The 26,509-nt window shown below is 40.8% G+C and overlaps 1 protein-coding gene across 2 annotated transcripts in view; it reads left to right on the top strand.

The window, feature by feature from the left end:
• Window positions 1-25,945, top strand: part of PCGF6 (polycomb group ring finger 6) — a 34,959-nt gene extending 9,014 nt beyond the window's left edge. The window contains exons 6-10 of one of the 2 annotated variants that reach the window (XM_015420107.1): window positions 361-469; window positions 5,144-5,171; window positions 9,204-9,302; window positions 19,492-19,578; window positions 24,590-25,945. In XM_015420107.1, the coding sequence (XP_015275593.1) occupies window positions 361-469; window positions 5,144-5,171; window positions 9,204-9,302; window positions 19,492-19,578; window positions 24,590-24,646 (380 nt within the window). In that variant the 3' untranslated portion in view covers window positions 24,647-25,945. Of the gene's footprint in view, window positions 1-360; window positions 470-5,143; window positions 5,172-9,203; window positions 9,303-19,491; window positions 19,579-24,589 lie in introns of those variants that run through there. The other variant, XM_015420108.1, reaches the window with a different exon arrangement.
• Window positions 25,946-26,509: the final 564 nt, after the last annotated feature.

Below are 26,509 nucleotides of genomic sequence, written 5' to 3'. Positions count from 1 at the left end.
TGTGGCAATGCAGCCCTGTTTAAAAAGTGACTCTTGGAGTGGCTTGGGTTATGCATTCTTTTTTCTTTTCTTTTTTTGGTATTTTTGCATCTGTGTGTGTGTGTGCCCATGTCTGGAAGTCATGGCAACCTCTGGCTTGAAAGCCTGCATCTGGCCTCCCGGCCCTGGTATTCTCTGGAGGTCTCCCATCCAAATACTTGCCAGAATTGGTCCTGCTTGGCTTCTGAGATCTGACAAGATCAGGCTTGCCTGGGCTATCCAGGTCAGGGTTGGGTTATGCATTCTTGAAATATGTTACAGCACTATATCACTTGTTACATATATTCTTGCTTTTGATTTTCCCCTCTTTTTATATCTTAGCTGTGCCACAGTCAGTTGCTGTAGTCAGGGGGAGACCTCGCAAAGTTGTAGGCTCAGTGTTCCGTATCCCCCCAGAACTTGACATGTCACTACTCCTGGAATTTATTGGGTGAGTGAAACAAAACTTTCTTATGTGTTACCCATGGCACCTGGAAGTTCCAAGCACGTATACATGCACTGAAAAAGAAGTCTCATTTTATTTATTTTTTGTTTGTTTGTTTGTGTCTATAGCCCACTCATCCTGCAAGCGGGCTCAAGACGGGTAACATCATAAAAACAGTAAAATAAATATGAGTAAAATTAAACAAGTTAGATAATTTAAACAATAATAAACATTAAAACTCAATCACACTTCTGACGCTTCTGACACAATCACACTTCATGTCATTACATTTGCATCTGCTCCAAATATTGATACCTTTTATTCATGAAAATGTCTTTGTGTAGGAAAAATCACCACCTAAAGTGCTTTGTTTTCAGGGGGGAAAGGAATTCCAGTAGGGAAGAGTTTTGGAATTACAAGCAAAAACTGTTTTGCTTATTTTGAAACGGTCTCTTTTTTCCACAGTCTTATTTGGAAATGAATTCTTAGGAAGCCAGATTCTAACTTAGTCTACTATGCAGTATAGCCCTGATTACATCTGACTCTTCTTACGAAGAGTATGCATGAGGATTCTCTCTGTAAAATAAGAGAACCATATTATTTCATCAACCAGTACATGAGTAAGCATTCTAAAAATACCAGTTTGCTAAAACTGGTGTTGCTCTTTTCTGTTTTCTGAAGATGTTCAGCTCCATAACAATAAGGATCTTTATAGGAATGTAATAACACAATTTCTTTTGCACTGTTAAATGCAAAACACAATTTAAAATATTATTCACATTAATATTCCACCTTTTCTTCAGGGAGGTCAGAAAGGTGTGCTTTGGATTACCCCACTGTGTGGTAAATCTGTGTAGTACATTAGGCCAAAGGTCATTTCAGGGGGAATCGCGGGGGATCGCAGTTCCCCCGGGTGAGGTATGGGGGCGGAGCACATGACGAAGCCCCGCCCCCTGCTTCCGGCCACCCCGCTTCAGGCCCTCATTCAGCCAGGAGGAGGCAGGAGAAGAGGGAGGATAAGTTGCTTCCTCCCTGCCTCTCCCCACCCCTGCCTGCCTGGGGCCAGGGAGGGCCTTCGCGGGGCTTCCTCGCACTCCCGCCGGCCTTGCAGGTCCACCGCCGGGCCCCTCATGGGGCTCGGCAGTGGAGCTGCAAGGTCGGCGGCGGTGGCCGGGACTGTTGGGGGCAGGGTGTGTGGCCTTATGACACACTTCTGGTGATGTCAGGGTGTGTGGCCTTATGACACACTTCTGGTGATGTCAGGGGGTGTGGCCTTATGACACACTTCCGGTGATGTCAGGGGGTGTGGCATATGCTAATGAGTTATGCTAATGAGTTCCCCTAGCTCTTTTTCTACGAAACGACCCCTGTATTAGGCTGAGATACAGTGATTAAGCAGGGGCCCAGGGAGCTTTTTTACTGAGTGGGAATTTGAGCCTAGATAATCCCATCATTTTATCCACTATGCCAGCCTACATATGCCCTAATTAAAATCTTGCTGTAGCCTTAGTCTGTCTAATTCTCAGAAAGTATGAGGTACAGATTTCAGATATATACATATTTGTTTGACTTTTGCACATCTTGTTGAAATGTTGATTCCCTGTTATTTGTGCTACAGTTTTACTTGTTTCTTGATACAATATCATAACAGCAATTTGCTGGATAGGGGATCTAAGTTGCAATGCTGTTAGTCTTCTAGTTCAGGGACAAAAATGGTATAATATATTCGTTGTATATTGCTAATGTGTTTTAGAACTTAAAAGATCAGGTAACCAATTACTAGCAAGAGATGGCTTGCTTCAGCACTAACATCTGAGATTCTTTTCCTGACTTGTCCCTTAGGAGCTGTCTTTAACATATCAGTTGAAAAGCAATTTAACTCTTGAACCTTTTAAAAAACCCTTGCAGGCTGTAGTTTTCCACATTTTTTTGATGGGCAGCCTTTGCAAATTGCTGAAACATGAAGGTTGACAGTAACTGTGTTGCATGCACTGTGTGTGTATAACATGTATAATATGTTTATACATGGTAGCTCATTTCCCCTCCACACACTGCATCCTGAAATGCCCCCCACTGCCATCTCTGGAAGTCCTCATCCCCCAGAGATGGCATTTCAGGCTACAGTGGGAGGGGAAAAGACACACTATGGACAGAAATCCTTCCATCTACTGAAATGATTTGCTGAATCCAAGCCATTGGCCCTAGTTATCAAAAATTTACTTGAACTTCAAATACAGCACATCTTTTGAAATGAAATCTTTGCCCAGCTCATCCTTTTATTTATGTCATTAAAAACTCCCGTTATGCTTTATGCTTCACAACAAATGTTTGCTTGCCTAAACAGAGATTATCTTTATGTAGAAAAATAGTAATATGGGCAATGGTTCAGGTTAGTCCCAATAATTTGAGGACAGGAATTGAAGGCAATGACTGCTTATGACAACAGCTTATTCAGGTTGATTCTATGTTTACAAGACAAATTGATATATTGTATCTTGATACAGAGTACTTTTCAAATAATATAAATGCAGTTTTAATGCCATATCAAACTTCTAAAAGAATGTATTATGTTACCCTTCTTGCTTAGTGACATCAATAGGTTAGTTGTGAAACGGCAACTGGAAAGGTGACAACTGTTTATTGAACCAGAGCATTCATAAAAATGTTGAAGCTTTAAAATTTTACAAACCTGGTGTTAGAAGATAAACAATGAGTCCATTGTGAGGGAAAATCTATTCAGAAATTTTAAGATAAACTTTGCTATGGGGAATCTTGCATAGGACTAAGTTGTCATACTTTTGATTAGTTTAGGAGTACAGGAAACTGTACTCTGTTCAGTTTCTTTTCCTTAATTCCGATTCTACATCATCCATGTCATTTTTGAAAATGATTTGTTTTTTAATCCAGTCATTGAGCTAAAATTAACAGCTTTTTATAAATTATAGTCTTAACAAATTCAGAACTGAGCAGTTCCCAAACCAATCTGTTCTTCAGCACTTTAATCCAATTAAGGTTCTCTGGGTGCTTATATTTTAAGGATTTCTTTCCCGTTCAGTGTCAAAAGGTATACTGAAGCTTAATAGTATGATTTCTTCACCAGAAGAATGGTGAGCTGAATGCAGAATAATGGGAAGGATCAACAGCAGTGCTTTCCTTCAGTGCATGGAGCCTGCTGTGAGCACAAGATCTTCTTCCACCAGTGAAAGACCCTATTGTATTGTGCTGGAGGAAAGCACCATCATTAGTGGAATAGATCTATGAGATACAGTCTAATGGAGGGAGGGAAGCCCTACTAGACCATAAAAATATTTAATATGTTTACAAAAACAGAGGCATTTGCACAACTTACTATGTACATATGCATCTTTTATACAAGCACTTGTCTAAATGCCCATTGAACATAAAAGAGTATGTGGAATTTTCTGTTTATTTGATTCCACATCACTCAGACTAAATTTTGCAGTGGTTAGATACTTTCTGCAATAATAGCACTAGACTTCAGGCATTCTGAAAGATAAAATTCTTGTCTGCAAGTGCACGTGTTCCCTATCTCTGAGATAAAACAGCAGTCCTCTGAAATGTATTTCAGCCTTTGATAACGTTTATGATTATTCTGCTCAGCTCTCCATCTTGAATGTTATGTATTTTAGAGATATGGGTGGCTAGAAAAGCAGTCCCATGCAGAATTATTCTGCCCTGAGCCTACTGAAATGAATCAGTTTAGAGTAACTCTGCATAGGATTGCACTGTACATATAGAGTTTATGGCTGTAAAACTTTAAACTGCATATCTTGTTCTGCATAAGTCAAACCAACTCTTTTATCTAATATTTAGTGTTAAAGCCTAAACTAAGATGATCAGTTTAACACTGTAATGAAGGTATTTGTTCCTGTGACAATATAAAAGCAGCTATTTTTATAATTCCCTGTAATTATAACACTGTAATGAAGGTATTTGTTCCTGTGACAATATAAAAGCAGCTATTTTTATAATTCCCCTAAATGTAACGCAATAAATTTACTGTCTCACCCTAAAGACAGCATGAAACTGCTGAATGAGACCATCCCAAGCATGAGACTGGTGTCATCAGTATGCTAATTAGACCCATGATATTTGTAATTCTTAACTGGGCAAGAACAGCAATTGTGGCTGTGAAGCGGTACTTAAATGCTATAACAGGCTGGATGAAGATTAACAAAATGATACTTTATCTGAACAAAACGGAAATGATAATCATTAGTGGCCTCCTTCCCCTAGGAGAAGTAAGACTTCTCTATCCTTGATAGGGTCATACATTTCCAACAAGCTCATTTTTTTCCAATTCACTGATTCTACCCTCTCCTAGAAAATGAGTAAAATTGTTATAACTTCTTTGATCCATTACTGTGGCTTGCTTGGGATTGTCTTTAAAGATATCCATCCAACAACTACAGTTGGTTCTGTGTTTGTTGTTTGTCTCTGTGAGGAGCTGGATTTATAGCAGGTAATTAGGATACTTTTGCAACTGCACTAGCTGCCAGTTTGCTCCCTAGCACAATCTGAGGTGCTACTGAACAAAATATGTACATGAAAGCTATGTATATGAAAGCTAAAATGGCATTGTATTGATTTAGCCATTCAAGCATGCAAACACATGTAGTTCAAGAGGTATTGATTGTGTTAATTCTTTTTTTCTTTCAGAGCTAATGATCTCTCAGGGAGTTTTAAGGTGTGGATGTTACTAAATTTATCTACCTATATTTCACTTTTAATTACATGCATAATTAAAATGTTAGCACTTTGAAAACAAGTTATTGTCTTGGAATATGCATTGGGTTGAATCCAAAAGTTGTTCTTCCATCAGCAGAATGAGGACAGCATTTTTGTCAGTTTCCTCCTGCTGCTGCGGACCCCCACATTGTGTTTACACAAGGTCTCTGTCCCTTAGGAGTAGCTTTTCAAGGAGCTCATTGGGTTGCAGTGGGAGGGAGTAGAAAGGAAAGTTCCATTCTTCTGGCAAAAGTGCTTTCTGTTAGTGGGAAATGACCTTTGGATTCAGCCCCATGTTTCTAAACGCTTTCTTATAGAGTGGAAAAGTGTGTTTTTAGGGGTAGGAAAGCCATATTTTAGTTTGAGACACTAAAGCATTATGCAAGATTTTAGTTCTTCTAAGGAATAAGCAACTCTGTGGGATATGTCCAAGGATTAAATTATTTTTGAAAAGCTCACAGGCATGACCCAAAACATGATTTAACATATGAAAGTAATAATCTGAAATTTATTAAACAATTGGTAGAAGTACACATTTGCATGCTTCTAAACATATAATTGGAGCATACTGTCCCAAAGTAGCTTAGTTTCTCTTTCATATGATGTTGTGAAACTTTGCACTGGTGTTGGGTTTGTCTCTTGTTGTTTTAATTATAAAATTGCTATAGAAGGCTGTCATCTTATGTAGATGACTATTAGAGTGCAGGTAGGCAGAAAGGTTGGCCTTCTCTCTTCCTGTCACTTGTTTACTCAAAATTGTTCCCCTATGTTGTTTTTTTCCCTCTATTGGGGAAAATAATTGGAATCTTGTATCCGTTCCTCTCCATGGATAAAAGCCATGAAGAAGAAACAAATCTCACAAGCTGTCTTCTCTAGGCTACAGCATCCTGTTGCTACTTTTTCCATTTTAAAAGTTGCATGCAGCTGTGCATCATACATACATAGCTCAACAGCTATATGAATGATGGAAGTACTTTCAATGCAAAAGAATACTAAAAAAGAAATCTACACATTGAGGTAATAAAACCATTACATGCTGACTCAGTGACATTTTAGTGGGAAGCTTTACTTGGAATGCTTTTTTCTGTTTTCTTCTGAGCTGAAATTAGGGTTTATGACCAAGCCCTGTTCCCTCACTCAGACATAGGACTTTTCCTCCATTTTTTCTTTCTTTCTGATTGAGCAGCCCCTTTATCTATTTTTTTCTTATCTGAAGATATATCAATGTCCCACCCTGTCACTTTACTATATTTTTATGCTGACTCAGCCCAGGAACTTGAAGGAAAATACAAGATCATCCTCTTGTCTGGACCAAGGACAATCCCTCTCCCGTTCTCAGGCGTTGAACCCCCAGCCACCTGGGGGGGGGGTCTCACTTGGTCCTAGGCCTTTGTTGAGGCTTTTTAGCTTCTGGGTTCCCTTTTGAGGATGTAAGCAGACATTCAGCAAATACTCCTGACGCAGCAAATTTAAAAACTGCCTCTGCATGTATGCAATCATTCAAATAATAAAGAGTGTTTGCTAAGCAGGAATCACTCTCAAATCACAAGAACAGCAAAAAGAACACAACAATAACACTATACTTGTGCTGGGCAGAGGCTGAGTCTCTGAAACATTAAGTGCTTGCTGGCTTCCCTCTCTGGGGTAATCGTACAACCTGACTTTCTCACCCGGAGGCTTAAGAAAAAGAGTCCATTCCAACTGGAACAATCCTTGATATTCTGGCTTGAAGTCATGGAAGCTTCAACCTCTGTCTTCTCTGGTATAGCCACTGCCCCATTAGGTAGGCCCCTGGGGACTGTCCCAACATCTCCTTTCTGTCAGCCCCAATGGCCTCATTAGCCAATCAGGGCATAGTTAGTTAATCCCTGTTGCTAGCTGGCAACCAGATAAAAGTATCTTATGCCAGCGGGCCAAGGCCACCAGGTGCTTTTAATTAATGCTCAGCCCAAACAGGCTCCAACTAAACTGTGGACACTTGCAGCTTGATCACAATTAATGAAAGTCTTGGGATCTATAAGTTCTGATCCTTACACTCCTTAACTTAAATTTCTGAAAATGGCACATGGAGCTGTATGATATCAAAAGAGAAATGTGGTTTGATGAGTTCAAATGCGCTCACCTTTCTGCTTTTCCCTGCATCCCATGATCTTCACTCTAGCCAGATGTTTTTTCATACTGGCAGAGAAGAATCTGTGTGTTTACAAGTGCAACCCCAAGCAGAGTTACACCTTTCTAAGCCTGGTGATGTCAGTGAATTTAGAAGGGTGTAAGCATGTTAAGGATTACGCTGTGCAAAACTGTAGCACTTAAACTGTAACACCCAAACCGAGTCCAAAGAACATCCGTAGAGCAGCATTGCTCTCAAATAAGGGCATCACATAAGACTGCTGTGGAAGTCCAGCCATGATTGTCTTTAATCTTCTGAGAAGACTGCAAGCCTTAGGTAACTAATGAGAAATATTTTAGAGTAGTGCTAAAAGCTCTTGATTTTTCTCCAAGAATTTGTGTTCTTTGTTGCAAGTGCCTCATTCCAGCATCTTCATTCAACCTAACCCTGCCATCGCCAAGCAAGACCTTCTTAAAAGCAAAATGTGGAACTGCACAATGAAATGCAAATATAATTCATGTGCATAGTGTGTGCTGTTGCAGCATACCTGTGCATGTTTTTATGCATGTACAGATATTTTGTTGGCATTACTGTCCTTATAACTTTGATGCCTTCGTGTGCCTTGTCAAGAAAGAGGTTCCTGTGTCTTTAAAACATTGGTGAACACTCTGTGAATAGTAGCCAATGGCATCTGTGGGAATTATATTTGGTAGGGAGAGGAAAAATGGTTACACGTGTCAGGGTCTGGGATTCTGCAGGAGCCTAGGCTACTCGCTTTACCTTTCTTGTTGTTATCAGTACTTTGTGCATCAGCTAACCTCATAAACTTTTGCATACTTTTGATTTTTTAATTGCATAAACATTCTTTGAGAACTGTTCATTTTGTGTCATTTTAAGAAGCTCTGAATCAATTCTTTGAGAATAAACAAATATTATTGATTGTAGTAATGCAAGTTTAATATATGCAAAATAATATATAGCATTTCAGAACTGCTCAAAGAATCCTATGTAGAGAAATTCAAAAGCCTTAACACATTTTCCCCTGTTTTGAAAAATTGGATATTCAATGTACAATTAAAGCATTCATAGTAATCGAACAAGTTTTTAAAAATAAGGGATGTATTTTTGCAACAGTGTATATGTGAATTTTTATTAGAATTCATATATAAAATGGCTTTATTATATAATCTCATAAATATTACATATTGATTCATAAAGAAATATTCAGTTTTGCACTAAAGACAGCCAGTTTTTTAAAACCTGCAAGGGTAAGGCTCAAATGCTAGGGCTGTGATTGCATTTTCAATAGTTACATGGTAGAAAGTTAAAACTCCTTTTCAGTTGTAAATAGTTTAAAATTGTTTGTTATAATATACAAAATAGTAATTTACTTTATTGATTTGAATTATAGGCTGAATTTTTTTTAATCCCCTTTTTTAATCCTAGGTTTTTGGCTGTTTTAGTGACTGAAAAAATTTAGCTAGGCAGGAAGCATGACCAGACCACACACAGCAGTCACAGGACTGTACGGAGCAACTCTTTGAAACAATAGCATTGGTAGATGCAGACCTGTATCTTCAGCCTTTGAGGGAGATATTTCCCATTGCCATCATTTCCAAATATGCATTCATAGGGACTATAGTAGTAGGGGGGTAGGGATAGCTGAGCTTTGCAGTCTGTGAGCCATGTAAGCTGATCTTATTGTGTAGTTCAAGAGGACTGAGTATGGCTCTATGTATTTTGAATATTTTTTCCATCATCAGTGGTCATAATTCTATTAATGAGTATTTTTAAATAAAAGAAGAGTCCAAAAGTACTGTTTAAAAATTAAAATTTTTTAAGTAAACTAACAGCATAAAATTTGCTGCCTTTTTTCTGTAGCCACTAGAAAAAAAGTTTGTACGGGTTTCAGGAGAGGCGACAATTGGACATGTTGAGAAATTCCTCCGAAGAAAGATGGATCTTGATCCTGGCTGTCAGGTATGATATGGTAGTTGTTTGTACCTTGCAGTGGTCTCCCCCCATTATCCTCCAACCTCCACACCATATGTAAAAAATCTACCTTCTAGTAGCATGGAGGTGAATGAGGCTGTACAGTTATTCTTATTTGTACCGGACAATTACCGAAACTGTGGCAAAATTTTGGGTAACATGCTACTGCATCCGAAATACACAATCAAATAAATAATAATAGTTGCCTAATAGTCTCTGATTTACGTTCTTCTTTTACTTTATTACACTCAACTGTATTTTTATAGAGTTTTATTTTACTGTCCTAAATTCAGTTATATGAATGTTATGAATGTTATATTTAAGCATGTGTGTACTATGGCTTGTTGCCGTAATAAATGCCTGACTGACTGACTGACTGACTGACTGACTGACTGACTGACTGACTGACTGACTCTAAAGCCCAAAGGTGGGCTTTGGAGAAGCAGCTGCTAATTTTAGCATGCTTAGGCCAAATAGAATTTTTGGTATGTGATAAAGGCGCAATTACAGTGTTGTATAAAGAAAGGAAAGATTCTGTTAATTAAATTGGATGATTAGCTCATGAACCTCTCTGGTCTTAACCTTTCAGTTGGTTCCTCACAGGTCTCTTAGCTCTGTCCTGCATAAAAGTAAATTACGCCAGTTCTTTCGACAGTTACGGAGGGGTTCTTTCCCATGGATCCCCTCCTTATACTATAAGCTTAAAAGATAATACTGTTTACTATTGGCTCAAAAAAAGCACTCTTTCTACTCCAAGAAATGGTCTCAACTTTTTAATGCTGTTCATATTAATGTTGGTAGAGCTTTCTGATCGCTGGTAGGTAGACTAAATTATCCAACAGGAGCCAACTCTATTTGCATTATACCTGCAACCAGATGGCACTCCTATTATAATTCTTTATTTAATGAGCCCTCTGTATCTTCCTCGATTAACTTTAGTTCCATGCCATCGGACATTCCCAATTGACCCCCAGTCTCACATGAAGAAATATCTGATCTTATGTATATTCGGCTTGCATGACCAGTAGTCTTAAGCACACGTACACACAATTATGCAATAAAAACAAGTAAAACATCAACACTATTTAAAAAGCTCCTACATGGACAATAGGGTACGTTATCCCAATATGAGTGTGTTACACTGGCTAAAATTGTCAAACCACATGAGATAATTCTTCCAACTGGTACCCGCTACATCAAATCAGAACAGTTTGAACTTTCCCCACCTTGTTCCTTTTTTTTTTGCCACCAGGGCCAAAAACATGGCCACTGCTTTGGTGACTGAATCAGCTCTGTCAGATAAAAGAACAGAAATTGACCAGGGAAGGGAGGGGAGATTTTCTTTTATCAAGATAGGTATAATATACTTCTGCCTCTCCATCTTCCAGTTGGGGCAAGCTAGCACTATGTGATCCATTGTCTCCACCCTACCTAGGCTACAGTCGCACAGCCGTTCAGAGAACGGGATGCCCTGAAAGCGGCCCAAGACTACATTCGACGGAAACTTATTCAGTCTAGCCAGCGTGAAGGCTCTGCGAAGTGCTGAACTTTTGAGAGTGTAGCAATAAGTAGGAATCACCGACGGCGGTGGAAGGCCAAGGGCTAGACCCGAGCATGTACGCCGGGCTCTACACAATGTACTGCTGAGGTCCACTTCCCTTAATTCTTTAACTAGGATTGGACTTATGCGCCTTTTATTAGAGTTTAACTCTTACTGTAATCGGAATTCTCTGTTGATTAATTTTGATAAAACAAAAATATTGGTCTTCTCCAAAGCCTGGAAGTGTAATCAGTGGAGAATAGAAAGAAAAGAAATAGAACAGGTCAAATCATTTAGATACTTAGGAGTCTTGTTTCATTACAACTTAAGTTGGTGCCCTCATAGAGTTCATTCTCTCAGCCTAGCTAGGAATAAGATTGCAGCTTTAACTCTTTTTTTATTATTTAAAAGGTAATCAATTTGTCCCGGCAGCTCTTCAGATTTTTCAGGCGTCTGTTATTTCTCGTTTACTGTATGGGGTACCTACCTAAATGGATCCAAAATTTTAATTAAAAAATAGAACTAATAAATGCTACCTTCTTCCGTAGGGTTTTAGGTTTTCCTAACTCTGTATCTTATTTTTCTCTTTGTGTGGAGTTAGGTGCCCATCTTATTGAATCTCGGGCGTGGATCACCACTATTAAATATTGGTTACATTTGCACTTTAGTTCTCCCCCCAACAGCCTTATTGCCCAACTTCTTGCAGACCCATATATCTCTACTTGGTCACAAACTATAGCGCAGAAAATTAAAACCATGGGAATTGATTTGTCCTCTCTGAACAATTGTGGTGAAACAGCTATTTTGCAGGTGGTGTGGAGGAGGATTTGGGATATGGAAGCCCAAACGATTAATGCTGGGAGTGATGGAGTCCCCACGCTTCCTTGACCTTCCCCCCCCCCAAGCCTTTGTACATCTCTAATCTAACAATCCCACTTTATCGGCGGGTTTTTATGCTAGCGAGATTCAATCTTTTCCCCTCAGCCGTTGTTTTAGGCAGATATAGGGGTATTCCCTATAGGAACAGAACGTGCAATTGCCTCTATAGTGAACTTGATTCAGTTGCTCATATCCTTCTACGCTGTCCCCATTATTTTACTATGTGTAGCTATCTGATTAGTCCCCACTTACCTACCACAAGGAATCCGACTGACAACGACCTTAACATTTTATTGTCTGATAAGTTCTCGGCAACTACTTTGTATGTTGTCGAATTCTTAGCCTATGTTTGGAGGCTTAGGGTAAGGGCGTACAAATCTTAACACCCTTGTATTTTTTAGAATTGTTATATTCTCAACTGAGTTTATTATTCCCAAGAAGTTTAAAAAAAAATGACCCCTTGTTGGTACAGCTTGGTGTAATTTTGTTCTATTTTTATTTGTTTCATTGTTCTCCTTGTTGCTGTGCTACCTGTGGCTGGGCTGCTGGTCGCAAGCCAAATTAATGGCCCAAGACCGGGGTTGGTGACTCGCGCACATATCAGACAAGGAGGCTGGTCAGCCTGACACCTGCCTTGTCTGTTCCGCTACCTAGGAAGTGCTCCCTTGCTGGTTGCTGTTATTAAATTGTATATAGTTAATAAAGTGGCCCTTGTTTTGATCCAAACTGTTGTCCGGCTGTGGGGGCAAAGGTTTATGCGAGGAAAGACCCCCTGGTACCTTACAATTCTCTTTAATGCCCCATTGTTCATTAGACGGTCTCTCCCCCCCCTCCTTTTATTCAAGTAAAAGCCATAATTCTACATGTTGCTCTTACAGTGTTTAGGGAAGTAATATTTGCATGCAGCCAGTTATGGAGGATAATTAATATGGATACAATATGTTTTAGTATGACCACTGGATTTTGCTTAGAGGTTGGTCTCATCATATATATGGCCAGCCGCATTAGCTTTTAGCACTGATTAGTTAATATATAAGTCTGAAATCGATTTTAGACTTATAGTTGGTTGATGGGATTTGCGACCCTAGTCTGTCATGCATTTCTTTACACCACAGTGATTAATAGATGCAGTCACTAACACTAAGGTTTTGTTTAAAGTGCTGTTGAGAGCAAATTGGCATTTGTATTATTTTCTTGTGTCCCATTGGGTTATCTTTTCATCATCTGAGCAGTTAGTATTGAAGCCATAAGAGTTGGCAGTAGAATTTGTTTGACATTCCAAGCACTTTGAAGTGGTGGAAGAGAAAGCTGCTTTATAATCATTTATTTAAAGCTACTGAAACAGGTAATATCTTGTTTAATGATTGTGGATAAATAGGAATAAGCTGAATAGTAGTTTTGAAATGCAGATAAAATGTGTGTTTTATCGCTTCAATTAGATCTAATTTGCTAATTTAAATCACTATAATATTTTCTTGTTTTTCTTATTTTAATCAAGGGGATTGTTGAAAGATAAAATGAACACAGTTTGCATGTAAATTGCATATGGACCAAAATAAAGATATTTCAGTTGGTCATATTGTGCTGTGCCTTACCTTTACTAGCTTTTCATTTCCATTTTATCTGCATCAGTGATTCTCCCAATTCTCTGTTGTCATTCTGTGCTGGGTAATGATCCATTCTGACCAACAGGAGGCAGGCTGTACCAGATATTTTCTTCCAGTACCTAGATGTTTTTTCAGCAGAAAGCAATAGTATGTCAGTTTGCTTCTAAGCAATTTTTAAAAACAGCCAGAAAGTACAGCTGTACATGAGAAAACTCTAAGGATCTTGTATCTAATACTAATGTCTGTCTTTCCTGGGTTGATCCAAAACATCCTATGAAAGGTCTTAGGCTATAGTTTTGCAGGCACAAAAATATGAAAAGTTAAGAAAAACCACAGCCCTCCCCCATACACCAAGTAACAAGCTGGAGGAAAGAGCTGACAGTCTTGGTGTAGATGCCACTCAAAATACGGGGGAAATATGTGACCTACTGGGAGGGAAGAAATACCATGAGAGAGTGGGCGATTTTGCAATGGCAGGGGGGGGAGGCTAATCCATTGGGCAGGGGGAAAGGTGGTGAAAAATATGCAGAAAAATAAGGGTGGAGGACAGTGACAGAGGGGGCAAGCATGGATGGGATTTCCCCATCCTTATAGGTACCCCTTTGTTTCTGCTCTTGAGGAAGATTGTTCCTTATTCAGGGTTAGACAGCTCATGTGTATCTTCTGGGTTCAAACAGGAGGTAGCTCTGCTCCTAGTTGTTGAACAGAGTAACCTGCCTGGATGCAGCAAAATCTACCCTTGAGCTATATCCTTTTCCACATAAGAAGGATCTATGTGGTTATGCTCCCAAGGTACATTTAGCTGCGTTTGGCATTGTTTTAGGAAATTGCCTGCCCTCATCCCTGCCACCTCTCCAATGACAGAACCATAAGACTGTATAGATCTCAAAATGTAAGGTACTTTAAAATATAATACTGAGGCTTCAGATCCTGCCATTAGTGATGCATTAGCAGAAGGAAGCTTGTTTTGAAGCTTTTCTGAATTTTCAGGGGGGGAATCATCCACCCCAGAAGATACAAAGTAAGAATGCTTCATAAAACAGAGTAAGAAAGCTTCAGTCAGATCTATCTCAAGTTGATTAAAAACTATATGTTGGAAATCGATAAGACACTAGGCACGTCTCCACCAAAGCAGCAGACTGGATGCCTCCCCTAGGGCCTCCTGGTCTTCATAGTCCAACGTTTTCTGGAAATGTGTAAGACAGCCTGTTGGCTTTTTGTTTGCACTTTTACTTGACTCTGTAGACCTCAGATTTTCTTATCAACAGAAGCAACCTTTGGCCATAGGGTGCTTCACAGTTCTGTTGAATGATCATTTGGGTTCTGATCAGGAGAACAACTCTGTGTGTGTATGAATTTGTCTCACCCAGGAGAGGTGACCCAGCATGGAATTGCATGACACAACTGGAACAACAGGACTCGAACCTGCTAGTTGTTTCCCTCAGACTTGTCTCTAGTGCCATGCCAGCCCTCTCAAGTCTGAACAAACAAGTTCTTCATTTTTTGCTTGAATGGCAATTGTGGATTTTTTTACCTTGTATCTGTTGCATATTTTGTGTCACACATATAGTGGTGGTAGGTGATGACTATTAGGGGTGTGCACCAAAAAGATTGGTATTTTTCAGGTTCAGGTATACTGAACCCGAAAAATATTGGTATTTCCCAATATTCCCAAATCCTAGTATTGGTATGGTATTGGGATTCGAGAAATATTCAGGATTGTCGAATTTTTCAGCTTCATTATACCCTGTGGGGACCATTATAGTCAATGGCCCATATAGGCTATAATGGAGAATCGATCTGGAGGTAACTGGGGTTCTGAGGGGCTGTTTTTTTAGGTAGAGGCACCAAATTTGCATCATAGCTGCTGGTGCCTCTTCTCAACTCCCCCAAAAAGTTTCAAAAAGATTGGACCAGGGGGTCCAATTCTGTGGGCCCCAGAAGAAGGCACCCCCATCCTCCATTGTTTCCAGTGGAGGGGGGGAGCCACGGCACAAGTGAACTCTGAAGGCATTTGAACTTTATTGCAGGAGAAGAGAATTTGAACTTCAAATGCCTTGCTGAGAATTCACTCTGAAAGCATTTAAAGAGCCTGGGAACCCTTTAAATGCCCTGTAACCACAGCTGTCTGGCTGCCCCAAAAATCCTGAATATTTTTGGAGTTTTTCAGGGCATCCATTTTCGGATAGCTGAATCACTAGCCCCCTTGGTGATCAACTAAGAAAATACCCGATAAATGCCTTATCGGAATTTATCAAAGGATTTTAAAATTTGGTTTACACTGAGCGCACACCCCTAATGAGTATTCTAAACATTACTACTACTGATTACAAGGGAGGAACATGGCCTCCTAGTGGATGAGACTTTTATGCAATATATTTATTGAGTTTTCTATGATGTAAAGACAAACATACAAATTCAACAACAAGATTACTTCAAAATATCTAGGCATTGCTTTACATTCACAGCCACACAGGGTAACATACCCTTTACCCAACTAATAAAAAACATTTACTCTTATTTGACTTTTGCTTTCATATCTCATTGGGTATAACAATATTAATTAGAAACTACTAGATCTCTTGCCTTTATAGTTCTCCTATTGTCTTTTCAACACTCTACTCACACTTCATAACGTATCAAAGATGAAAGACATTATTCTGGCTTAATGCTTAAATCTGCCCATTCCTTCAGTATCCTATTGGTTCCTTCATTAAATTGGTTTAGCATTTTAATATGTGTGTGTGTGTGTGTGTGTGTGTGTGTGTATATATATATATACTTTTATCCCCTTCCAATTTCAAGTCTACTCTGCTGCCTCAATTCAACAACTACTAAATTTCCACCTGAGACTAATCTGACTCCCTCGCAATCACATCCATTTGTTATCCACAACGTACCCATCCTATTCATGGCACAACCACCAACTTTCCTATATCTCTGTATCTCTATACACATTTACTCCTTCTGCTTACCAATTCTTATTAAGACAGTTTTCAAAATTCATTATCAATATAAACCATATCAGTTAATTAGTGAATTAGTTTTCAGTCCTAGTTCTTCCAATACATTCATACATTAAATTAATCACTTATTTCAGCTAATTAATCATCTCTACCAATTAAAGAAAAAAAACCTTATAATTCATTTTAGCTTTCCATGTTACTATTATTATTCAAACGTCATTATCAAAAACTTGTCGCTCATATAGATTTATTTCCCCAATTAATTAATTCAATCCTAATCATCCAATAACTTCAACCATCTTAAATTTAGATTAACCCTTTTCAAACACCCCATTGTGATCTAATCAACACTATTAACATTATTTAAATAAATATATTAAATACATTCAAGAGATAAAGCAATATTTGAATTCAAAAGTAATAAAGTTTATAGGTCATTTTCCAGTTGGTCCTTCATCTGATAAAGGTCGGTCTTTCTATTTTTTTATATAGTTTGTTTTTCTCCTTCCGCATTTGTGCTCTACTCTTCAATCTCAATCTTTCTACGTGCCTTCGCTCTTTACAAACTCCTTGGACCCCATGTCTCTTCTCTCTGTTATTCAGCCATTTCTTCTTCCATAAATTACTGTCTCCTTTACTTTTCCACTCCCAACGCATACTTCTTTTAATCCTTTCCTCCCCTTTGTTTCCCGTTTTTGACCGCTGTTTATTTCCTTTTGACAGTTTTTTTAACGGTCTCAATTTGGCTCCAAGTAGTTTTTTACTTTGTCTCTCCTTTGCTCTTCCCAATACCAAATAATTATTCTCCATACAGTCCACCACTCGTATTTTCCCCAAGTTTTCTTCTTTAGTAGTATCTCTACATTCTTTTTGCTCTTCCTCAGGAGCCTCTTTAATGATGTTTTGTTCCTGATCATCTTCTTTTCCTATTTTCCTATTTCCGATTTCTTTCTCCAAATTGTTCAATTTCCCCATTATTTCCTTGCATGCTTCTTTACAGCTTTTCTGCACTACCTCCTTCAAAGCTTTGAGGAGTTGATCAGTATTCAACTGGTCAGTTTCCATGTTTTCCTCCAACTTCAACTCCTCCTTGTCTCTCATTGTGTATTCCATATTAAACATATTTCCAGTCCCTTTTCTTCAAATTCCCACTTTTACAGTCTACTTTCCTCTAGCCAATACATAGAACCAACACAATACTGTTTTTCATAGCTCTTCCCCCCCTCCGCCATAGTAAGCGAAAAAAGAACCTTGCGAGTAAGGCGTTTCTTTCTCGGCCGCGTTCCTTGTCGGTTTTGGACACCTTTACTTTGGGGGGGCTCCTTCTCTTCCATCTCTTCCAAGCTCTCATTCCTTTATGTTTTGCTATGTTTCTGCTATTGTAATCCGTATGCGTGTTTAGACATTAAAAACAAAGCGGATGGTCGCGTTTAGTAAGAACATGGCGGCCATGTTCTTCCTAATCAGTCGCTCCTGCTTTGGGGCTTATCCTGGTCACCCCCCCGCTTGCCGAATGTGGGAGGGGCCAGAAAAAACGCCCCCTGCACCAGCTCCCTCTACGGGGGTGCTGGACGAGCTCACCCGAATATCGGGAGGCTCGTACGAAGCGAAAGTAGGTCGGACGGGCTTGGAGCAAACGCTCGCACCCCCGCCCGTCAACGCGCCGTACCGGAAGCTCTCCCTAGTGGATGAGACTTGATGAGCAACAGACCATTGTTGAGGTGTTTTGTGTCTAAACTATTTGAGTTCAAATTATTGCTTCCTTATATTTACTGCTTTGGAAGAAGTTATATGGTGAGCAAAGAAAAGGAGTGGTCCTATTTCAAAAACTTGGGTCCAGCCTGCATCCCATTGGTCAGGATAAATCTTTATCCAAATTGTAATAGCACCAGAGACTAATCAGAGGGACAAATCCTAGGAAGGAAAACAGTTGCCTGTTTTCAAAATGGCTTCTGAAGAAGTTATTGTCAAGGGTTCAGTGGTGAAATTATTACCCAAAAGACAACATCTGCTACTGCCAGTTATCCCCTGGAACTACATGGAAATGTTGGGTGTGTTCCATGGCATGTATTCCTTGGTAGTATGTAGTCCCATAAAGTCCTCACTGATTCTCTGAATGATTTGAGAACATCATATCCACCCAGAATCCTCTGTGGTGCACAAGGTTTTTGTGGCACAGAGGGTTCCCAAGGAAATGGATCAGTATGGAAGAGGTTCTCTGATACTAGAGTTCATACTTCTTATCTAGGTACTAAACTTCCATATCTGTAAGCTAGGGTAGCTTTACTGCAGCAAAGGACACGAATTAGTGATCCTGTGTTTCTGAGATGCATCTGCTAGTAATACTGACAGCTTATGTAATGTTATGCAATAGTTACATGTAGTTCTTGCATGAAGGTTGTGTGTGGTCCTCTGAAGGTTCTAAAGATGCATCCAAACAGTTGCCAATAATCAGTGCCTTTGGGATTTGTTAGTGTCGGATGATACACAGATTGCAAATTGCAATAACATGAGCACAGTGTCCCACAGAGAATTGGCACTCCAGAGCTAATAGCTCTTGTATTATTTAATTAAGATGTTGCTTGGACTGAGACAGCTGCCCATGTCAACAATTTTAACCCCACCAGTGCTGAAAAGTATATTTGCTTTAAACATGAATTTTAGAAAGTATTTGTCTTCCTGTACACTGGCAAGTATAAACTGATGAGTTTTTAACCAAAGCATAAGTCTGCAGTTATAGACTCACACATAAGCATATATTTTTCATCAAGGTTAATAAGCTAGAAATGGAGGTCTACAATTAAAATAAATGATAGGTATTATGAAATGTGGGGGAAGGACGTGCCTTTTCAGAAGGGTTTATTCTGCTCTGGAGTATGCACAACATATTTATCACGTTACTCACATAGCTCCTGTAGACAATCTTTTCTTGATAATAGGCCATACATTCTCTTTTGAAGTACTGTCTCATGAAATCATCAAAATATTTTTTTTTAGCTCAGCAGTGTTTAAAAGCAGTTTTGAAATCCTAGGGAACAACTCTGGAAAGAACTTGGTGGGAGAGGATGAATTGTATATGTATACCCTCCTTAATCGTGGTAATTGAGGAAGAATTTGGCAGTCTAGCTTGTTGTATATAAAGAGATACTATGACCCCACTCCTCCTTTGTTTTGTTTATTTCTAGGTAGATATAATATGTGGAGATCATCTGCTGGAACACTACCAGACTTTAAGGGAAATCCGACAAGCTCTAGGAGAGAGTGCAGTGCAGGTAAGTTGATGCCAAGGCTGTGAGGGAAAACGAGGCTTTTACCAAAAGTGTCCTATATAACAAAACAAAAAAAATCAGTATCTGCTAGTGAAGCTTTGGTAGCTGGCCGCCTTGCATAACGATATCCTGTATGTTGCTAGGGAAGTTTCACAGTGACAGTTAAGTTTGAATAGCTACTACAGTAAAAAACCTAATTAAATGTAATGTTAATATCTGAGTCCAGCTCTTTACAGCATGGTAAGAACTGCTAAGAGCCATGCATTGGTGTGCTAAACATACATTTGTACCTGCTTTGGCTGTGTTTCAGATTCCTTAGAATGCCAGCTTCTCAGTCTCTCATTCTTCCTTATATTTCTATCATATTTTTACATCTCAAAGTTGTATTTGAGGGGGGAAGCAAAACATACTAGAATTAAAAGTATTTAGGTGCCCACAGCTAAATACTTAAACATGCTAGGCTGTACAAATGAGTACTGGTTATCCCCAGTTTTAGTGCATATTTCTAAGAAGAAAAGAAGGTAGTTAAGTCCAGATTGGGTTTTTATTTACTGTTAATTTTTTTTAGATAGAGCTGCCAAAAAAACACCCTATAAATAGAGAATTAAAAAACAGTGTTACATTATTTTAATATACTGCTTTAACTGCAGATGGCCTATTTCAGTTGTAATGACAAGTCCAGCAACTGGCTTTACACAGTAGGCAGCAAATTGCTCTTGAGGGCCAACAGATAGGGCACAGATGCCAAGACCCCCTTTCTCCTCAGTGTTGCCTCGCATCCTAATCCTGACTTGCTATTTAGGGATTTACAAGGGGTGGACCCGCGATACTCGCGGGAGGGGGAAGGGCCCCCCCCCGGCTCGCCGCTCACCTTCCAAGCGGCAGCGGTGGTTTCAGAGCGTTTTCTGCGCATGCGCAGGGGACGCTCTGTGAGTTTCAGGGGGATTTAAACATCCCCCCGATGTTGTTTTCCAGATTTAGAATTTTTGTGCACACGTGGGGACCGCCCCACGTGCGCACAAACCTCTCCCTCCCCCCCAGGTCCCCCTGATGTGCGGATTTAAGTATCCGCACACCAGGGGGCGACTTGAGAATTAGATATATAGATGGGCTCTGAATGCAGAGGTTCCCTGTAGCCACTGTGGTTAATAACTCTGTATCTAAATGTGTTTTGGTTAATGTTCCCCCCTTTTTTTTAATTGAAATGCCTTAGACAGTTAAGCCATTCCTCACAGGACCATATTTCCAATCCCTCGATCATCTTGGTTGTCATCTTTTGCATTTATTCCCTCTCTACAATATCTTTTTAAAGACATGGCTGCCAGAACTATATACAGTAGTTCAAACAAAGATGTACCACAGATCTGTATAACAGTATTGGCCACCTTATTTTCAATTCCTTTTCTAATAATTCCCATCATGGAATTTGCCTTTTTCACTGCTACAACACACTTGAGTTGATATTTTCATCAGGCTATCCACTGCAGTGCCCAGATCTCTTTCCTTCTCAACCTCGACCAGCTCAGATCCATCAGTATATATTTAAAGGCAGGATTTTATGTTGCAGTGTGCATCACCTTACACTTGCCTACATTGAACATTATTTGCCACATTGTTTCCCATTCACCCAGTTGAGAGTGATCCTCATGGAGCTTTTACAATCTGCCTTGGGTTTCAACCGAACAAATAATTCAACCGAACAAACCGAGCCAGTTTGGTGTAGTGGTTAAGTGTAGTGGTTAAGTGTGTGGACTCTAATCTGGGAGAACCGGGTTTGATTCCCCACTCCTCCACTTGCACCTGCTGATGTGACCTTGGGTCAGTCACAAGCTCTGGCACAGCTCTCCTTGAAAAAGAACAGTTTGTGCCAGAGTTCTCTCAGCCCCACCCACCTCACAGGGTGTCTGTTGTGGGGAGGGGAAGGGAAAGGAGTTTGTAAGCAGCTCTGAGACACCTTTGGGTAGTGAAGGGCGGGGTATAAATCCAATCTCTTCTTCTTCTACTACTATCCAGATCCTTGGCCACTGCACTGCTGACCCCTAATTCCAGTTTCAGAAGGCACCCATCTTGGTGTGCAGTAGGACAGCTAGATTCAAGTCTGCTAGTGCCTTAAAAAACAATGACATTTTTTGGGTATAAGCTTTCAAGAGTCAAAGCTCACTTCATCGGATAAGCTTATATCCTGAAAAAAATGTTGGTCTCTAAGCTGCTACTGGACTTGAATTTAGCTCCTGTAATCCCAGATAATTTATGCAGAAATTCATTAATTCACAAGTCTCACATGGGGTTGAGGAGAGGGGAGGAATGCACTGGTTCTAATAGCTTTAGTGCCTGTTCTGTGATCCATAGATTTGTGATACAGCAGGCTGAATTCATGGTACTGTGGACAAGAATCAGTTTGGCTGAACATGCATTTAGCACCATCAACTTTGACAGCCCTCTCATCTCCTGTTCGTTAGGTCTGTCTGGGGAAGGTGTGAGTATGGAATTACAGTTTAAAGTACTGATGATCTGCTTGGGTCACAGCATCATTTGGAGACCTGGATGAGTTTTGAATAGAAAGTTTGCAGACATAAGAACAGGTTCCTGACTTACCATGATTTGTGACCTGTGGAGTGAGTAGCTCACCGAACTGGGTACCATCTTTGTGGAGCACATTGGTGCCTCCCAGGGCCCTGTGCGGCTACCAAAGGCCCCTGTGTGGCTCTCTTCTCCGGCCAGCCAGTCAGAGAGCTTGGCCAGGTTTGGTCTCGGGCAGGGTCAGGCAGGCAGACCTCAGTGGGCCAGTCTTCAGTCTGATTCACCTGCCCAGTATACATCCAGCTCCCTGATGGCCTTAAACCACATTTGCCTTTGGTGGCCCCAGCAGTGAATGGGTGACCACATGCTGGGCAGAGAACAGAGACAAATGCTTTACGTGGGTATAACAGGCCACAACTTTATTGATTACAGCTGTAGAAGTTTGGCTTAGCAGTGGATGTTGGATCTCAGGCATCGAGCAACCCACCTGCCACCCAGTGGGAAACCCATATTTCAGCCCACCTGCTGAAGGGAAGGGACCTGGGATGGCAGCCAATGGGAAATGCCTCAGTTCAGGCCACTGTGTGATCTTCCTGCTACTTGGGGGCAAGGAACACTTGGCAGCCCACAAGCTGGGTGTACCTCCCTAAGCCTCCACCCCCAACACCCCTTAATAGGATCCTCAGCTGGGATGAAGGACACACAGGCCCAATTTCCCCCCAAAAAGGGATCCAGCACAGTGGCAAAACCGCCACTAAAGGCAGGTGCTTTGATTTACCCACCTCCCACCAAAGCTGCCGCAGCTGCAACCACTTCCAAAGACCTCCCCATAAACCATGTAGTCAGATATCCTGCCCCATTCCAAGAAGTGTACACCTGTCATCCTGAAGATAGCCCCCTGCCTACATGAGATGTCTGGATGCTGCATTGTCTGGCCTCCTGCTGCAATCACAAAGTTGCCCCCAGCATTGGTGACCTTTTTCCTGGACATGGCAACCTTTTCAGGGTTTTAGCACCTCACCAAGGTATGCCTCTCTAGCAGGTCAGACCAGAAGAACAATGTGGTGGGAATTTGGGTGTGTAGGGTGCCTGGGTCAGCCTGTATCGCAAGGGTCAGGTCCAGGCTCTTGTGGGAGGTGACGGCATTCTCTCCGTGATGAATGATGATAGCATCTGGAGGACCGCAATGCTTTACTTGATGAGGGATAGCTGGTACCGGCTCACTCCACTACATACCGCAATGTCCAATCCAAGAGATGTGCCAGAAACCCTCCAGGCCAGCATGTGTCCCCCACCTGGTTGACACAGTGTATCTCCTGGCCCAGTACACAATGCTGTGGCCACAGATACAGATGGACCTGAGGCAGAACTCTGCAACAGGTTAGACAACAGACCTGGTTGGATGTACGTGCAAACCACAGAAGACTGCCACCTGCTGGGCTCATATGCATGATTTGGGGAAGCCAAGCTCTTCTAACACAGTGGCAGCCTTGATCCTGAAAGAGTGCCCCCCAAAGTCATCTGGTGGGAGGCCAAGCACTGCCAGACAAGCCATTAGTACCATCACAAATTTATACCACTTTAGGGGGAACTGGTCAGAGTGGATGAGCAGGGTACCTGAGTGCTGCAGGCAGATGGCCATGAAGGCCGTTACAGATCTCACAAGGCAAGGGCGAGATGCCAGAGACCCCATGAAGGTGGACCTTTGCCCCACACCATTGCTGATCCATTTGTGACCTTCTAAGTAACAGGTGAGTGCCGTGCCTGTGTAGTGTGACATCAGCCAAACTCAGTGCCCACCCAAGCAATCCTGATGGGACTTGTCTAACAGTTCAGTCAACCTAAATGCCCTGAAAAAGGCCAGGGAGAATGCGGCTTCAAAAACTGATGAGTATATAGTGGAGTGCCACTCCACCGACCTGTGGGTTACAGAGTGTGTAATCCTGTTTTTAAACAAACAGAACAATACACTCTAGTGGTCAGTTCAGACATGATTTCCACTACTGTTGCCCAGTACTCTCTCTCTCACATGATCCTTGCACTGCAGGGAGAATAATGCAACTGAATTGGGAGATCTTGAGTCCTATACTTCACAACAAAACCCCTCTATACATTATTCCTCCATGCATTGACCGAATGTACAGGGAGGGACAGTGGCCCTGCCTCCATGCAATTGCTGGGTCATATGCACAGCATGAATGCATAGAGGGAAGCATCTGTCATATGCTCCCTCTGAGTGACCAAGGACATTGCATTCTAAACATTGCCCATCATGGGGAACATATGCACAAACATTTTCTCCTTGTGTGGACGCCATGCTCACAAGCGCCCGGGGGGGGGCCCGGGGGGGGGGGGGAAGCACGCTCATGCCAACTGTTCCTCTCCATGTGTTCAGTCAGTGTGCAGAGGGGTTGTGTGCATAGAGCCAAAGAATGGCTTTTTATGAAAAGGAGAGAGACTCTTGTAACAGCGTGGTTTCTTTTCCATTTTCTAGGATGGCTTACTTGTACTGCACTACGGTCTGATTCTGAGCAGAGATTCTTCATTTTAAAAGATTGTGTAAATCTCAGAAGTCAAAGGGCTCTGAAGAAGCAGATCAATCATCAGTCCTGAAGTACACCAAAGAAGGCCAGCTTATCAGGAAAAATGCATTACTGTTTGCTCTGTGCGAGTTAATTAATTTATCAGCATGGAAAACAAATGCTGTGCCCATAATTATTGAGAGAGACTGCAGTACTTTCTGACAACAGAAACCTACTAGCTCAGGAAGAGCACACCCACTATGAAGTGAGCACATCTACTCATTTTAGTTGCTGTTTTGTGGCCTTACAAGGTCACTACATATTTATTCCCAGGGTTTTGGACAAGCCTGTGCCCGAGAGTCCTTAAATACACAATGGCAATGGTGTTCTCAAGGATTATCTTTGGTGTTTCATATACATTCTTCTTGGTGACACTTTATGTGCACTGGTTGATTCGTATCGAAATAGAATGGGAAACCTTTCAGATTAGTCTGTAAAAGAAATGGGGAACAACCACTCATTATCAGTTTTAAGCATTATATCTCACATTTTCATTAGAAATAACATTAAGCTATGCAACATCAAAGTGGCAGGACACAGTGTGAAGGGAATTTTGACACCTACTAATTAGGCACCAAGTTCTTTACCCAGTGTGAATTTTTATGTAGAGCTGGCTGTGAGGTCCTTTTTTGAAACCATTTAAGTTCTTGATTCTGTTCCTACTGAAGTCAGCATTCAGCCTTTGTTATGGTCCATAAGGATTCCCTGCTCACGGCACCCTTGCCCAGTTTCTTCATACTTCTTAGCAAGTCCACTTCTGTTCCTAGCTTCCAGCCACAATCACATTTGTGCTGCCCCTTCACAGCAAGATGTTCCATCCTTTTCTAGTGCTTATTCCTCAGCTTCCTTCAGCTGCCGTTTTGGAGCCTCAGTTGCTGGCACATGACTGGGTGTCACCTCTTCCAAATGTAAGAGCTTCAGACAGCACTCTGTTGCAGTGTCAAGGACAAAGGAGACGGTACCTTGAATGGCAACATATCTGAACATTTGATTTTGTTTATTTCTTTTAACACATTCACAAGACTGGCTTAGCCACAGGGATCTCAGAGAAAGTGTTGAAATTGGCTTATAATATCACCACAGATGAAATATAAGGACCTGAGACTGCTGTATACAGAACAGTGGGTAGAATATGTGCTTTCTGATATAAAAGGCATCAGTCTACAAATTATTCATTCTTTTTCAGTATTCCATTCTGTTAGAGATAGAATTACTGCTCCATGTGCATAAAGACAATTGAGACTTCATTAATATATATTTTTTGTAATTACAAGCTTTTGAATCAACTTTTGTGCTTAGGAGAATGCCTTTACAAATTCAATTTTACTGCAATAAATTTTGTAGTGGGAAGATATTTCTAAATATTTACAGTCAAAATATTCAGTTTGTTTTGAAGATGTATAAAATAGTAGCAATAAAAATGGAAAACATTATTTTGTACATTTTAAAATTTGTGTTGAATTTCAGTATACTAACGCTTTAAGACATGGGGTTACTGGGGAAGTGGGAGGGAAGGGAAGTAACTGGGAATTTCCTGCATTGGGCTTGATGACCCGTGGAGTGGACTAGATGACCTGTGGAGTTCCAGCTCTGTGTTTCTTATGTTTCTAAAACTTGATGACATGCCCAAATGATCTGGGTCTACGTGTGAGTAATATGCAAAGATCTGGACTGTCTATGCCTTCCCCTGAATTTATAGCCTTACTTAGACTATGAGGGAGGAGATTTCCTACTTCTGCCAGGGTAGAGACGACAGGCATAGATCTCTCCTACACTTGATCTTAGCCAAAAGGCTGAGAAGCGAGGGTTTGGCTCCTGCCTCCTCCATGAAA

This window comes from Gekko japonicus, unplaced genomic scaffold, assembly GCF_001447785.1.
Source record: "Gekko japonicus isolate JY-2015 unplaced genomic scaffold, Gekko_japonicus_V1.1 scaffold29, whole genome shotgun sequence".
In the NCBI taxonomy this organism is placed as follows: Eukaryota; Metazoa; Chordata; class Lepidosauria; order Squamata; family Gekkonidae; genus Gekko; species Gekko japonicus.
This window is presented reverse-complemented; position numbering and strand designations above follow the sequence as displayed.